The 16,595-nt window shown below is 36.5% G+C and overlaps 1 protein-coding gene, 2 long non-coding RNA genes and 1 other non-coding gene across 5 annotated transcripts in view; 3 read left to right on the top strand and 1 right to left on the bottom strand.

The window, feature by feature from the left end:
- Window positions 1-166: 166 nt before the first annotated feature.
- LOC114873877 lies at window positions 167-1,825 on the top strand. Of its 2 annotated transcripts, none has more exons than XR_006829731.1 (4): window positions 167-279; window positions 688-760; window positions 932-980; window positions 1,707-1,825. It is a non-coding gene; the product is annotated as an uncharacterized LOC114873877 (long non-coding RNA). The 2 variants fall into 2 exon arrangements; XR_003789005.2 differs by lacking the exon at window positions 167-279 and adding an exon at window positions 452-613.
- Window positions 1,826-4,966: 3,141 nt separating this feature from the next.
- Window positions 4,967-16,595, top strand: part of LOC114873876 — a 122,562-nt gene continuing 110,933 nt past the window's right edge. The window contains exon 1 of the long non-coding RNA XR_003789004.2: window positions 4,967-5,036. This is a non-coding gene — a long non-coding RNA (uncharacterized LOC114873876). The remainder of the gene's footprint in view (window positions 5,037-16,595) is intronic.
- Window positions 5,368-15,233, bottom strand: LOC114873874. Its single transcript, XM_046287312.1, has 8 exons — window positions 13,617-15,233; window positions 10,927-11,010; window positions 10,339-10,441; window positions 10,013-10,144; window positions 8,822-9,261; window positions 8,534-8,759; window positions 8,200-8,458; window positions 5,368-8,142 (listed from the first exon to the last, which is right to left on the bottom strand). Exons 2-8 carry the CDS (start codon window positions 10,999-11,001, stop codon window positions 7,572-7,574), a joined length of 1,806 nt encoding a protein of 601 aa, XP_046143268.1. The 5' UTR covers window positions 11,002-11,010; window positions 13,617-15,233; the 3' UTR covers window positions 5,368-7,571.
- On the top strand, window positions 9,530-9,602 carry Trnat-ugu. The gene has a single exon. It is a non-coding gene; the product is annotated as a tRNA-Thr (tRNA).

The raw sequence follows: 16,595 nt of genomic DNA, 5'->3' as shown, positions 1-16,595 counted from the left end.
TAAGCCTTGCAATTCCAACGCTCCCCACTGTTTTCCCTGTGTCCTCCCGCCGCGTCCCGGCTCTCCTGTTATCCCCTCTGTGTCGGATCGCCCGCCCTCCGATCGTTTTGTGACCGTTTCGTGGCCACTGTCCCTCGTGTTTTCATATTTCTTCGCTTGTTTATTACAGCCAGACAATATTCGGACACGGAAAGTTTTCCGGAAGATCTTCGAGGAATCGACTGTCGTACGATTTCTTGACGTTTGAATGAATAATATAGGAAATGATTATTTTAAACGGTAAATATGTTTTGATTTTATGCACATGGTATTTTTTACTTTCTTACGTATGCGAATTTGAATTAGAATGGTCGCGCGGCGAAGAGGTTAAGTAGCGCCACTATCGAAGGGCTGCGACGATCGATGCGATAATCGATTCGATAGTTATCCCTTCGATAGAATAGTGACGCTTCCATTTGTCGTTGAACAATTCTTAATTAATTACTGTATTTTCGGATCTCAATTATCATTTTTATCATTACTAGTAAATTATCTTTTCTGTGGTGTATTATATATTCAGTTAACCTATCGTTAAACAAGGATCACTTGTTATTTTTTGCGGAAGTAGAAATAGGTTAGTTTCGATCAGACGTGAATCACCTGACAACGGAATGTAATAAATCATATTTTGTTTTTTTTTCGTTACAGATCAGGAGCTACAAGATAATTTTAGCAAGTTTAGAAAAAAAATCCATCGAAGGCCGTTTGGACAGTGTGAAAGGTACGCGAATGCATTAATATGCCTCGTTGTAACGAGTTTACGGAAATTCCTGTGTGTCATCGAACAACTATTTCTATCCATAAATTTATTTGCATGTCCGAGCTAATTATGTATGACTCACGTATCAAAACCCATGGCGCATATAATATTATATTCAACATATGTTTGCAGGTTATACGGTGTCGTTCCAACGATATACCATCGAGGGAATTAATTCATGGTAATTAGTCGTTTCTCTGTACAATCTTTTGGCTAGTTGTAACACCGATAAGGAGGAAGTAGTATCGTCGAAATTCCCCATGTTATCTTGTTATTCCCCAAGGCGGGCCAATCTTTCCGTACCCGCGATATCGTAATCTTGTTGCTCTTTTAGAGACTCTCATCCCTTTTCCAAAACGATCATTTACAAAATACGTTTGATTTCTTTGCAATTGGAGAAGGGATTGAGAGGCTCATCCGAAGGGGTTGAAAAAAGGGGTGAGTTTACCCAGTTTGGCCCGGATCCACTGGGATCCTGGTGTTCCAGCAAGGCGTAACAAGTGTCTGTTGTGACGTCACGCGAGTTCCTGGAGGCGGAGCTTTGGGATAGGGAGAGTAGGTGGGGGTGGAACTCCGCATCGTGAATCGTACGCCCCTCCCTCGTGATTTTGTTCCTTCGCGCTATCGCCACCTTCAACCTCCTCCTTCTCTCCCTCGCGGCCTCTTTTCCTCTCTTTTGAACTTTCCTCGGTGACCCCCCTCCACCGAGTTACCGTACTCCAGGTAGGGAGTTGCTACCTGTGATAGCCATTACGAAATGCAATCCAGGTGTAAATTTATAAAATTGCATCTTTACCGGCGTGTCTTTCCATCAAACGATAGGATTAATCGATCGTTTTATCTTGTTTCAATTTGAAAAACCATGCCAGAGTATAAAGAATGTTTCAAATAATTTTTTTTATTGCAGTAGAAATCCAAGATCCCAGAAGAATCGAAGGGAACTTGCACAGAAATGATCCTTTAAAATCATCCAGGAAGTCATCGACAGGTCTGGTCATCCGGTGTGCCGATAATTGGCGGTCATCTTAAGGTAAGAATTTTCCCAAGAACACGCATGCGAAAAGATCGTGTGTAAGGCGCTTTAAAGGTCTCCCCGTCGTCGTGTTCCCGCAACGCTACCGTTTATTGCACTGTGGTCTGCTAAAGTGCAATCGAGGAAGCAAATGCGGTTTCACTCGTTCGTGCGGACTCGCAAGAATGTAATTAACCCCTCGGAAGTGCACGCTGTGCCGACCTGTGGCCGATTTTCTCTTGCCTTTTCTTATCTGGCCAGGTTTCAGACGATACACGACGGACGCCGTACCGCGTCGGTGATCGGTTTCGTCGATTCACACCGGATCACCGCAAAAATCAGGCCCTCGTATCGTTGTCGTGTAACCGCAATTACTTACGCGAAAGACGTCGGTCGGGATCTATCGCAATCGTCACGCTCGTTTATGGTCATCGAGCCGCGATTTTCGATGGTCTTCTTCTAATTGGAGATGTAATTACCAAACCGAACGCTGTCAAGGAAGTCGCAGAGAGATTTCTTTTTAAATGGAAAGAAGTTTGAGTTTAGAGAAATTTGGAGGAAGTCATTAGGACGCGATCTTCTTTGAAGCAAACGGGATTGCGCGATACTATTGTAGAAATTTGAGATTGTAAGGAACAGGTTGAGCCTGATAACGGAACGGCGGTCGAAGGGAAAAATAGGAATATGTTTTTTTCACGTTTTTTTATCGGAACAACGATATCGCCTGGAAGCGAGCCACTTCCAGCGCCACCGGAAAGGCTTCGTAAGACACGCTTATCGACGGTTTGTTTCTCAGAAAAAAATATTGTTCAGTTATAGGAAGAGTATACGCGTAGGATCTTAGCGAGGAAAATTCTCAGTCTCGTCTGGGTGTAAGTTAATCTGCCTTTTGCGCGAAAGCCAAGCTAATGAACTATAAATAAGGGAGGGATACTTACGGCGAGTGGACAGCCGCACTTACTGACCCTACGTAATTAAAATCCAGTCCTAAATCAGGACTAGGGACACGATTAGACGTCCTCTCTTCCCGTGTCCCTGTAAAGCCGAAATCTCTGACCCTTACGTCCTCCAACCCTTTTCTCCCCTTCGTTCTTACGTTCACGCATACGCGTGCCATTTTATCCTTTTATAAGCTTCGTTGTCTTTGAACTTTTCGTTTGAATAAATTATAAAAGTTTGATAGAACTATACCTAATAACGCGATTAATAAAAATTAGCTTCGCTTTTCGTGCATTGGAAGGAAAAATAATTGTGTCACGGCAACAATAAGTATTTCTATTAAACGAAAAAGTGCTGGTGGCCCTTCGTGACCACGCAGTTTCCGTTTCCGTCGATGCTATTCCGTTTCCGCTAATCCAACTGCAAAGCGTGCAGCTAATAATACTGTTGGGGTGGCCATATAATTAGGGGGTGGAGGTGCAGTCAAGGAACGCAAAATGAAAGGGGGTGATGAATTTGGAAGTCAAATAATAAACTCATATTATATTTGAATATAATGATATTCAATTTTTTAATTCATTTTAATACGACTCTTTTATAATATTTGCGTTAACGGTGGAAAAGACATTCTTTTACATATAATTAACGTGAAATATTTATGAAAGAAAATCTGCCACTTTGAGAGGGTAACGCGTGGATCAGAGGAGAATAAAATAATGAAAAGGGAAGTGATAATTAGGACGACAAGCGGAAATCTCGAGTTCTCGTGTACGAAACAAATGGAGGGTGGAGAATATGGCACACGTACCATTATCCTCCACCCTTGCACCCCTTTTGGCTAGCCATACTTTCCACGACCACCGACGTAGATACATCCACCCTTGTATAGTCCGTTAATAAGCTTAATAAACCCCCTGTGCGATTACCTTTCTCTCTAGTGTCCACTGTATTCTAGATTCCAAGGATACAGGGATGGCTCTCGATTCCATGGTCTTTGCTAAATTATATTCGGTATTCCAACAGAATTTCGGTTACGAACGATATACTATTTCAGAAAATATCTATGAAACATTCTTGAAAGATTGGTAATTTCGTTTGATAAATTCATTTCAATCAGAGTAACTAATTAAATGTAATTATTTCGTGTTCTTCAATTCTGTAAAAATGAACTTTCTATCATTTTTCTGAATATCTTTTTATATTTTGTCACTAAATTAATAATTTTCCTCTTAATTGATTTCTAAATTTAAATATGATCTCGTGTTAGGGATATGCAAAATTTTCTCTTGTTTGCAATAGAAATTTATCTTTCCTGCTTCCCTTTATTCGACCAGAGTAGGGAATGTAAGCCCGAACCTTGGTCATTGAGAAGGACATCAAAAGGATAACAACACAGATGTGAGGCATATCCTTTCTGTATCGTTCTCTCGCTCTTCATCCTATTTGCGAGAACGACCTTTAAAGCACGAGTTTTGTCGGTCGTTCCAAGAGGATTGGGAAGCGTAAATTAAGAACGTTTGGGTAGAGCATTAAGCTGAACTGATCTGACTTGAAAGTAAACACCAGTGCAGTAAATAATCAATATTTAGTACGCATATGATACAGAAAGACATTCTTTCTGTGTTCAAGAGGAAGTATTTACTTGTAATAAACGGTTGATTATGAGATCATTAATTTTCTGTGATAATTAGTATAAAAATTAAAGGATTGAAGATCTAATCTGCTGTCAGGAGTAAATTGTATCCTAAATGCAAATAAATCGCTTTGTTTGAATCCTTGCAAAAGAATACGAATTCCTTGATATAATAAGATAAAAATGCTTTGCCTACTTTATTTTTGAATTTGAATTTTATATTAGTACGCTTTTTGAATACTACTAGCACCATCTGACGAGAAATATTAAATCTGGTGGAAAAGAAAATTGTGTTTATTGGAAAAACAAATAATTGTATTTTTCTCACAGGAAAAATAAAAATCACGAATATTAGTATTAAAATTCATTTTGAAATTGATAATTAAAAATATTACAGATTTCGGACATAAATGCTATAGCCATCTAACGGTAAATCATTAGAACTAACATTTGCGCATTTTTAGTCAAATGTTTTGTTATTTCAACTTAGAAACAATGGAATACATTTATTATACTAAATAATATAAATAAAAAAAATGGTGTCTAATGAAGTACCTTTATTGGCTACTGGTGGATAAGTGGATCTCGTTTTACCTGGAATCTACTGGAATGGTGTTCAACTTCCAGAGTTTACCGAGAGGACGTCGCAGTCGGTGAGTGCACATTATTTATTAATTTAAAAAAAAAATTATTTTATGAGCGTGCAAGAGGTTTATTATTTCTCGTCTAATAACAAGCTTCTTTTTCATCATTGTGCAATTCATATTCAAATAATATTTTGAAAGTTGTTTTATTGAGACGATACAACAGTCAGCATGCAAAGATTACATTGAATTCAGAATCGTACAACGATATTTTATTTATTTATATCAACACGCTTGCTATGCAAGGTGTTTGATTAGGGGTGGTATCCTTTGAGAGGGTGGTAGCTGGGATGATTCTGAAGAACTTTTTCCTTTATCAAAATGCTCGTTAAGGCTTAGTTTTAAAATTATTAATGAAAAACACTGTCCAATTAGAACCCAGTCACGGGAGTGTTGGGTACAAGAAGCGCGCTCGACTGCGGTCGCGATCAAACTGATTCGGCTGCGCGCCGGTTCGTAACCCACACTCCCGAGCATGCGCACTATGCGCGCTGTGATTGCTCGGTGTTTTTCATTAATAATTCAAAAACTAAGACCTAACAAGCATTTTGGTAAAGGAAAAAGTTGTTCAGAATCGTCCCAGCTACCACCACCTCAAAGGAAGTCACCTCTAACCGAACACCTTGTATATAAATTGGTAATAAAACCATTTGTTATTAACACTGTCAGTACTGTAAAAGATACTCTTAAAATACAATTGAATAATGTTCTACACAAATATGTTAAATTTTAATTGTTCAATGTAGATCTCGATATGTTTTATTTATTGCTTATTTGTAACATTTATTTGCAATAAATGTCACATACTTTTGACGCATGTTAATTATACTTTACATTTGTTCCTTTCATTTGAATAATATTAATATGAAATTAAAAAAATTCTACAGTTATTATTAATAAAGGAAAAGTTTTATTATTGGAATTTTAATAACATTTTTAGTTCATAATGTATAAAATTGACATTTAATGTGTATTTTATGAGTACCTTTGAATTGTTGCACAAATTTTACAGCACTGATAACAATAGCAAGCAATTATCCCCACTGTTATTGATATTTATTTAACTTACAATTTCATCACAGTTTGATTATGTTTTTCTCGTTAACTGTTAACTATGCACTTCGTATTGGCATGAAATGATAAATAAGACCATGCCAATACATCATTTATAATTCTCAATAATTATTCGTGATTATATTTTCATCTCATCGCACATAAAATTATTCTTTAAATGCTAAAATTTAATATGCGTTTAACTTTTCATTTTATGTTATTAAAATGAAATAACTTCCCAAATATACATACAAATTGGGCGAGAAATATTAGATCAAGTAGAAGGAATTTTCCAAATAATTTTTCACTTTTACACACGTAATATTTTTCTTAAATATTGGTCCATTTAAAACTGAATAACAGTCGTATCCGAAATTTTTCACTTTTCGCTAAGAAAATCATTCTCGAGCATTTCGATGACCAATTTTCAATTTCCAACCAATTTTTCTTTATCCCCGTTTGTATTAAAAATAAATAAAAACTAGCGTTGAATTAACATTGTTGAATAGTGTTTCATCGTCGCGGTATCACCATACGAGAAATATATAAAAATAGATTTTTACATACATTTAGCTAAACCTTCGTTTTAAAAAACAACGCACGTATCACTCGACGTCAGTGGATTGTCATGTTTGCTAGTTTATTTTTTTTTTTTAATTTTCATTTTTATACTTGATCTGAGCACCGTACAAAATTCATTTCCCTCGGGAGGAAGCATTTTTTACGAATATTTATACAGTAAGATGTAGGCCTCGATTATGCGAACTTACAAAACGTTTCAACAATAGAACAAGGTAGGTTTCTTTATGTAATTCTTTTTTAAATCATCAAGATCATTTTTGGAGATGTTTCAACAATGTGTAGTACCAAGCACAGTAGATTTTCCCAAGGGAAAATAGCAATGCCCTGGTTTTCCCTTCCCTCAAAGTTCTTTCCTTTCAAAATTGAAATCGAGGAGCAGAAACGATACAATTCTCAACATTTTTCTTATCACAAACGATGAACAAATACTATACGTATATTACGAGAAGGTTTTACGATTATTGTTGGCAGAAACGTGTTTCATAGTTCAAAGATAATTCCTACGTTATATTCATTCACGTAATTTACCGCGTATGAAGGTATATTAATTTATTTGTCGTCAGCGTGGCAAGTTTTACGTTTATCGTATATAGTTTCTCGACGAAAATAATCAACTTTCCTTTTGAAAAATGATTGTCTTACGACGGAACGTAATTCACGGAGAGCTTCATCAGCTTCGCTTAACCCTACGTTTTGAGATCATTGAGCATCTGATTACGTTCGATAGTACTTGTAGTTAAGAAAGTGAAAAAATCTCATTGCCTAAGTAATTATTTACAAAAGAACAAAATCTTCTTATTTCTGTTTCAAATTTTCAAATCAAAAAACCAGGGTCGATTCTTCATTTCTAGCAAAATCTTTCAATATTTTGCACACCATCTTTTTGCAATAATTATTTCTGAAAATGATCTAAACTTCATCATCCTCTACGTACAAAATCGTCTCCTCGTTATCACCAAAATCCTTCATCATCTGTCCTCTTTCCATCATAATCAAACGTTCCGTTTCAATGCCCATCTTCTCGCATCTTCTAATTCCCTGTCGATCGTGTCGCGAGTTCCCGACACCGTTCTCCGTAAGGTTCTCCAGTTCCGGTTCCTCGAGTAAGGCATCAGCTTCGGTGGGTCCATCAGGAGTGATGATCGTGGGTATATTGTCATCGATCTCGATGGTGCGACTTTCTTCGGAACAGTCCGCGCGACTTTCCTCGGTATCTAACGACGTCGCGGTGAAATATTTCAATTCACCTTCGGATCCTCCGCTCTCGACGACCGCTTGCGTGTTCAAAGAATGTCTACTGGACTGAGCGTCCTTTTGTTTATCGAACGATTGCCTTTTATTGTCGTCCGACCTGGAGTGATGCAACTTTGGTTGCCTTTGTCTCTTCAGGTTCTCCCCGCTGTTGGCTCTCGATCGAATTTCCATCTCGTCCAATAAATATTTAGCGCAGTCTATACTGAACCTGTCGACGGATAGTTTCCTGGAACGAAAGTATCGCTGAATTTCTTCCCTTTTTCGATTTGGAAATATCACCTACCTGTAATCTCCTCGACGGAAGTCCGGGCTCTTGCGAAATTCCAAGCTGGCTTTACGCTGGCCCATTGATCTCTCGATCCTACGCTCGGTAACGATTTTGTCGAACGACATTTTATGGAAACTCGGCGAAGAGATCTTGCGGAAATCCCTCGGGGATATCTTGGTCAGGTCTTTCGTCGCGGTTAGCTCCTCGAATAACCTTACGTCCATGGAGTTTCTTTTCCTTGGTACGAAATCGTCCGGATACTTGCAATAAGCACCTGCTGACAAAACAGGAAAATCGTTAGCTTTGAATAATCAGTCGTCCAAGGATTAATTTGGAGAATGTTAAGAACCTGATAATTTAGGGGAATAAACACGACCGGTCGGCGATCGTGCAGCTTCGTCAACCTCCTCGACGTATTCTACTTTCGTCTGACGAAGTAGTTGATGACGCCTCGCTGTGTCTGACCTGTCCTTCACTTTCAAAGTGACTGGACCTTTATTAGGAATGTGGAGATCCATCGCCATGGACACTTGACTGCCTCCCATCTTTTGTTGATCCAAACTTTCCCTACTTACCTATCGAAGCCAACAATTGATTAATTGTATAATTATCTAAGAGAATGATATTTTAATCTTACCTGATGAGGGCTGTAGCTTGGATTATCAACAGAGAGTGCGTGTCTCTGAAGCAATTCTGGATTCAACAATGCGCATCCAGCATATTTCGCAGTTCTTCTTCGTGGTGATTTTTTGTCTATCAGAGTCGGAGCACTGGGACTCTTTTTAATCGAATGTCCAGTTTTCTTCTCGTTCAGTTCTTTGGAGAATTGCATAAATTCTGCAGTTAATTGTTTTCTCGACACTTCTTGTATACTTGGACTTGGACTTCTGTTCACTTTGAACACTCCCAATTGGTGATCCCATTTGGTTGTCTGACTGGACGTGGATCTTCGATTTCGTTGGTTTCTTGTGTTTTTTATTGTCGATGTTTGGCTGAACCGGAAACGAGCCGGGACCACTTTTGCTGCGTTGTCGCGTGCCTCGAACGTCATTACACAAGCCGCCACTACGATAAATCCTGTGGAATTTTTTAATTACAAAATCACATTTTGTAGAATAATAATTAGTGAAAATTAGTGTATTAGTTATTTTAGAAACATTGTTATTCCTTTATTTATGTAAAGAAAGATCGTTATTCAGACAAATCATTTTATTTCTTTCATAATTAAAGAACTAATTTATATTTAGTATAAATGTTTATACATATATTGATAAAAATATTTATAAAAGTAGAAAAAATAATGCTTTAGGAGAAATGGAGTTACAAGAGCTACTTCTACCGTGAAGCCTCCATAGCTCAGGGGTTAGAGCACTGGTCTTGTAAACCAGGGGTCGAGAGTTCAAATCTCTCTGGGGGCAATTTCTTTTTTTCTATTTTTTTTTCTAAAATAATGATCATTTGCATACATTTAAAACAAATACATCAAATATTATTTTTTTACATGATGCAAATTGTATTTTTAATTAATAATCTACTTTATTTGTTACAACGTTTAACTTAGGTATTTCTTTAATTAATAACATGCAATTTCTTTAAGAGAGGTTGATTATTTAACTGCAAATAATGTATTATCTTGTGTTACTCATGTATGTCGTAAAATGAAATTCCAAATGAAATGGTCTTTGATTCAGAACATGTTAATGTTTCCAAACTTCTATATCTGCTTTTCATCGAGTTTAGTTCGAATGGTATACAATGCTGATATGAAACGCGTAGATTACGAGTACATAAAAGTTGGCATAACAGTATTGATAAATGTTATCGTTACCTCCTACGCCCATCACTATTGGGCCAGCGTAACTGAGGTTGTTTAAATGGAATCCGCGTGATTCATTTTTCACTCTTATTGTTAGATTGCCTCTGATCTCTTGCGCCACTGATAGCTGATCTGCGAAGTATCCTGTACAACATAAATCTTCCTAACAACATACTCTTAGAACACGTTCATTTTATGATTAATGAAACATTTACATAATCAGCGTCAGTTTAAATAGTCGTATTTAATATTTTATACGAACTGTTAAAGATTCATAAGTTGTAGTAGTGCGAGGTTAGCAGATGACCACATTAATTAATTTTGAATCTTCTACTCACCTATGGTCGCCATGCAAGCTCCTAAAAGCATTAACAGGAGTCCAATTCCGAGAGCTTTGCAAGCGTACCACAAACACCGCGTTGTCACCTTCCCTCTCACCACCTGAAAAATATAAAAAAAATATTAAAATACGGAGTTTCTCTTCACGTTTCAGAGAAACATTTACTGATTCGATTCTGTGATTTTAACTCGTCATATAAACTCCTTTGATGTTTTCGAAGTACTGACATTGCGGTATTATTGCTTTTATGAGTATTTTTAGCTTTCAAAGTTTTGTTCAACAATAAGTCGTGTTTTTATAGCGAGCTGGGCATTTAAAAATAAATCTTTATAAATTGAAATATGAACAGAAATTAATTCAGTGAAGGATTAAAAAGGAATTGTTACTTTAATTAATAATTTAAATATTTTTTGTTTCATAATATGTAGCCAGCTTTAGTAGGGAAAAATCACGAAAGGTCAAAGTAAATCGTCATAAATTTTACGTTTACGCGTGTAAAGGGGTAGTTTCGGGTGAAACGAAAGCGAACAGAGGAACATCGTTAGCGATACATTAATTCTCGTGGTTTCGGAAGTTTCAAACAGACCTGGACGTTCCAGTGTGCTCCTGGACCGCAGGCTCTTCTCTGCGTCCCTTGCCAATGGATGCTTCCTTGGGGCATTTTGCACTCCTAAAGTTGAATATATACTGCATTATTAACATACCTTGCAACGAATTTACTGGAAGATTCTGTTAGAGAGAAATTGCAGCCGAAAATTAGCCATACAGAAGCTTCAGACGTAATTACGAAGGGCAAACTATCCTTCACAAAGGAATCACTATAAGATTAATTAACAATTTCTAATTATGTTTGAAATTTAGATATTTATATTTAAAAATTTTAAATATACCTGCTCGATTTTATCAAAATTCGGGATTTCTTTTTCTATACATTTATTAAAAATTAATTGCGATAAAGAATTCAAGAAGAAAATTAAAATTTCCTTTAATCGTCGACGCATCTCACATTTTTCAAACTCACCCTCTGCTTTCCATTCATCCCTCTCACGAGTGATTACCCGTCGAGTGTCATTTCACTGTATAAAAAGAAAAAACCACGCAAGAGTGGCTTTTTTCTATCGAATACAATTGCTTACATTGATTCTGAAGAAATCCCCTTCGTGTAGGAGTATTGTACACACGTTGGTTAACATTCGTGTTTGAAAGTGGAGTAGCAACTCGCTTAGTGCCTCATTTCATTTAACAGAAGGCGAAACTCCTTGGACTGCGTCGCTTTAATTCAACTTCCCTATATAGTACTTACAGCCGGCTTTTACCACCCTCTCGTGCTCATTCAGTTTTGCACAAGGGGTTGGGTAGACAGAAGGCAGGCCCGCACAATGTGTTCGTGTGTAAAATGATCTGTCAGTTCTCCAAGTGTGCACACTGTCGCAGGATACAGAATACACATACATAGAAGCATTGTACGTTTCTGTTTCGCATCTTTTCCTGTGCCTTGTACAACGTGGAAAATTCTATCGATCCGAATCCCTTCTTTACGCTTTCTTTCACAAGCTCTGTTTACAACCCGAAACATGCCTATTTTATCCCTCACGGGCTTACCAGCGATTCCGGATCTCCTCCAAGTTGATCGAGCTTTCACTGCCGTCTTGAGAGTTTTCTCTTTATGTTCTACTTTCCTTTACCGTTCGCTGCCGTTTTCAAGGGATATGAATCTCTTAGGGGCTCGACTGATCGAATACTTTATATTTTTATGAAAAATGGGCGAAGAAATGAAATTTCTGTTATTATTAGTAATTTTGTATGGTGAACTGAAAAACGAAATTATTATACGGGCAAATAAATGATTGATATTTGAATATTTTGATAAACAGTCCACTGATTAATTATATACCGTTTCGTGAAATTCAGTTTGAAATTTTGTATGAATATTAAACACGGTTCGTTTTCATTTGAAATATTAATGTTTCATGAAGTATTATTAGATTCGCAAATTTTCAAACCAGTCACTTCTTTTTTTGAATTTTACTCGCGAAATTTCGTCGAAGGTAAAATTTAAATATCGTTTTTCACTTTTAAAGTCTGAACAAATATACATTGAAAATTCTGCAGAAAATGAGTGTTGATGATCTGATCAGTCTGATTTCTGAAAAGTTCATATATTGAAAGATCAAAATTTGTTATTTAAGAATAAATATTATTTTAGCAAGATGGCAATGAAAATTAATATCGAGCTTGTAGGTTCATGACAATTCATCAGAAATAATGATAATTATAAAACACTGTTAAATAATGAGTTTGAAGAGGATCGTTGTAATCACCGAACCGGAGCATGTTCATTTGCATAACCACGACCTTTGCTCGTATTACGGTATTTTCTTTTGTTCCATCAAAGGCCTCGACCGCAATTAATGGAACTGTTCGCTTGAATAATGCATTGAAAGAAAAAAAGAAAAGAATTTGATATTCAGCAGGCTTTTTTCCGGATATTTTCATCGAGTAAAATCTTCCATCCATTTACGAAATTATTCGCGATAGTGATGGAAAGATATCCCCGTTGCTTTTAACTTCGTCCTCGGTTTTAATATACGAAAAGCGTCAGAATGCTATCGCGATCATGATTTATCTGTTAACGATGCTTCCTTGTCGAACGGATAAGAAATTTCAAAGTAGATAATGCGAGCTCGCCTCTTGTCGCAAGTATCATACTATTCTAAAGTCTCTCAAAGAACCTTGTGCATTCGAGTATCATGTTTTTGCATAATTTATCATCCAGTCGCATCAGTTTGAAAGAACGAAGGAAGTTCTTTGCATGGTCTAATGGGAGATGAAGCATTAACATGACAATGCTGCTGCATTTTGTTATTATTATAAAACTTAGCACCTTTGAAAAATTGCAAAATTCAATGTAATAATTAAAGAAAAAAAAAAGGAAATTAGTTGCAATTAATAGATTCAAATTTATTTCAAATTATTATTTTCTCATTTATATATTGAATTTTTGTATAATAAATAATTTTACACTGAGTAATTAAATACTCTTATCTTTCATAATTATTTGAGTGCTTGTCTATGGTTGCTATTTTAATCCTTTTACTTTTTTACAGGTCACAAATTTAATTTAAAGAAGTCATTAAATGAGAAGAAAATATGAAAGACACTTGTTACTTTGAAATGAAAAATTAACTCGAATAGTTGGATGATTATATCCTTCAAAATTTTTTAAAAAATAATTATCAAATCATGCACAATTAAATTTATGCAAATTCTGCTTACCTTCCTTCTCCAACTTCGTTATCGCATCATTTTCTTCAAATTTTATCTTCGCTGTATCTTTTCAAATTCTTATTCACACACATTTTTACTTTTCTTCATAAATCAAGGAACTGACGCGAATCTCACTGTTCACAGTTTAATCGCATTCACAGCTATGAAAATTGAAAACAGTCAATCATTGCGATACGATGACGAGGCGAGCGTCGCGACGCTTTATTTTTATTCAAACACGTGGTGCCGAGGGAAACACGAAACGTACTCAGACTGTTCCATTTCAGTCGCGTTTATCATTTCAATGACTCCTCTTCGGGGTGTTCTCTGTAATTAACTAGTACACCTCATTAACGTGCGAATGCCAATTAATTACCCCCTGGATTTGATTCACGAAACTGCTGAATCAAACGTCCCTTATCATTATTTTTCTTTTTTTAAACTCTACAAAGTGTCCTCTCCATTTTCGGGATATCGATTCGTTTTGTAACTGGGACGATCTGATTCTCTATATTTCATACATTTCTTTAATTAACTATTCCAGATCTTTTCATTGAATCATTAAAGTTCTGTCACACGAAAATGATAAATCGATGGGACATTTTCAACGCTTCATGGAGCTTCTTAATCGAGTTGGTTAATGTCGATATTATTTAGAAATTTAGCCAGAGTTATTGCAGATTCAATTGACCAGGAATGCTCGTTACGTTATAACAGAATCAAGGAAACCAGAGTCATTTACCAGTAATCGATTGCTCCAATTCTGTTAGCCCATTTCAAATTTCCATTTCCCGTAGATTTGCATTATAAACGATATAAAAATTGCACGACTACTTCCTATTCCGTTCCTTTGAAAAAAGAACACGAGCGCCAGTCAGCTGAATTTTTCATAATCCAACGATACTCTTTCGACACAAATTTTCCAAATATTCATACAAAGAAATAATTAAAAAATTTCAAATCCACTCAAGTATCTCCTACCTTGGAACATTAAAATTCCCCGGGCTAAAAAATCATTCGTCTCCTCTGTCGATCATCCGCGATTCCTCGAGCCCCCTTCATCTTCGTATTTCCAAAAAGCTCACTGTCTATCGTTCAAAAGAAGCAACAAACGGAATCGAAGTTCCATGCCGATGGGTTCAATCGGTCGTCAAAGTTTATGGGCTCTTATCTCACCCGGAGCTCCGTTTCATCCCGGAAGGAAGCCACTGAAATCTTCACTGGATCATCCTTGGATCATAACTCACCCCTCCTTCGAAGAACCTTGCAACTTTCGAACTCGATCTTCCGAACCTGTATTCACCACCTCGGCGATCGACATTCCTCGGACAACTCTTTTGTAAAATGAAAGAAAAAAAATAAAAGAAGAACACTAAGAATCAAAATCGTTCACTAGATCATCGCGAGATGGAAGAAGACGTCGTTGTTGATCGTGAACACTGGATCCTCGTGATTTTCTTCTCGTTTCATCGCACGTTGATAGATCGATTTCTTCGATACTTTTGATCGCCGGTAGCAATTGATCGGTTATTGGCTGTCAGCCAGGTAGTCTGAAAAACGATACTTAAATCACCAGTGCAGGATCAGGACTCGTGGGAGACGATCGACGATGCCGCTTGAGGGAGTGTCTCTACTCCTTCAGCATCACCTGTTGGTATCGTATCCCGGTCACGGCCTATACAGGGTGGCAAGGGTAAAATCTGCTCGAGCTCGTCGACGGGAATACGCATGCGCGAACGCAGATCGATGTGTTATATCGCCGGCTCCTCTGTACGGATCTTCTCCGCTCGCCCTGTCTTTGTCTGCCACGCTCGATGCGTCGCGACGCTCGTCGATTTGACGAGTGCCATTGTGTCTATCGGATGCTCCTCTCTGGCTATCCTTTTTCGGAGCCTTTTACAATATTTCTGATCGCTTCTACGTATTATGTGGCCTGGTGCTCCAGGGTGTCGCATTGATTTTTCAACATTAATGGGTGTTCATGGATTTTTCAATTTTGACATTGATTTATTACGGACTTTGTTTTGGTAAAATTAATGAGTGTTCAGATTGATTTGTTATTGGTTTTCTTCTCTTTTTGTTGATTTCTTCATTTGGGTTCTGATTTTTATTATTCAAGATCAAAAGTATTTCATTAATTTTGAAATTTTTATATTATTGGTTTTCTTTTTCTTTAAATTTTAATGATTTTTGGAGTCTAAAGTACACTTTGTACTTAAAGCTAGAAACTGTTCGTAATTGAATAGTTTGCTCGTTACGATAGTTTGTGTCAATGTTTGAAAAGCTTTTAAAGAATAGGCTTGGATATTGTTTGGTTAATCGATCTTCGATATCGATTCCAATTCTTTTCTTTTCACTACGCTTCAACGAGGGATGATTTCCTTTAACGAGAGATTATTAACGAGTGTTAACGGTTCATTGGCTCGTAATATCTATAGTGTTTACTTTTTGCTTTTTTAGAAAAAATCTTAATCGAGGCACCTTATTAATTTCCATTCGATATTCTTTTAATCTCAAAATAAAAGCAGTGAAGTAATTATATTATTAGTACATTTTTAAATAATATTATAGTTAATTAATTTTAAATCAATATTAATAATACTCATTTTTTGTTAATTTAAAAATAGTGTCGTTTGTAAAAAATGATTAATTTTTAGGGAAATGAAGAAATTCTCTCGGGGTATTTAATTACTTTTTGTAAATAATGTTTATTAGATAATAGGTGCTTACGAGTATTAGGTAACATAATGTACTCTACGGTCCTTCATAGAAGGCGTACAAATCATTGTTCCAGCAATGTCTTCTAGATTAACATAGATAAAATCATTGTCGTTGTTATCGGTGTCGCCTCGTTCGATCGATTATCATCGATTTCCCTCGCATCATTTTTTTATCATGCGAGTCATTTGTCATCTGTCGACACTTAAAATCGAATATGTTTATCACAAATTTCGAAACCATTTCAATATTTTAATTTTATTAATTATC

Source organism: Osmia bicornis, chromosome 10 (assembly GCF_907164935.1).
Source record: "Osmia bicornis bicornis chromosome 10, iOsmBic2.1, whole genome shotgun sequence".
Lineage (NCBI taxonomy): Eukaryota > Metazoa > Arthropoda > Insecta > Hymenoptera > Megachilidae > Osmia > Osmia bicornis.
Note: the sequence above shows the minus strand (reverse complement) of the source record. Positions and strands in the feature narration are given on the sequence as shown.

Bases quoted from the DNA above. Each gene is read 5' to 3' on its own strand.
- LOC114873874 (XM_046287312.1), bottom strand. From the start codon at position 11,001: ATGCCCCAAGGAAGCATCCATTGGCAAGGGACGCAGAGAAGAGCCTGC. The intron at 10,442-10,926 runs GTCTGTTTGAAA...TATATTTTTCAG, and splicing joins GAGCACACTGGAACGTCCAG to GTGGTGAGAGGGAAGGTGAC. The intron at 8,760-8,821 runs GTAAGATTAAAA...TGGCTTCGATAG, and splicing joins CAAGCTACAGCCCTCATCAG to GTAAGTAGGGAAAGTTTGGA.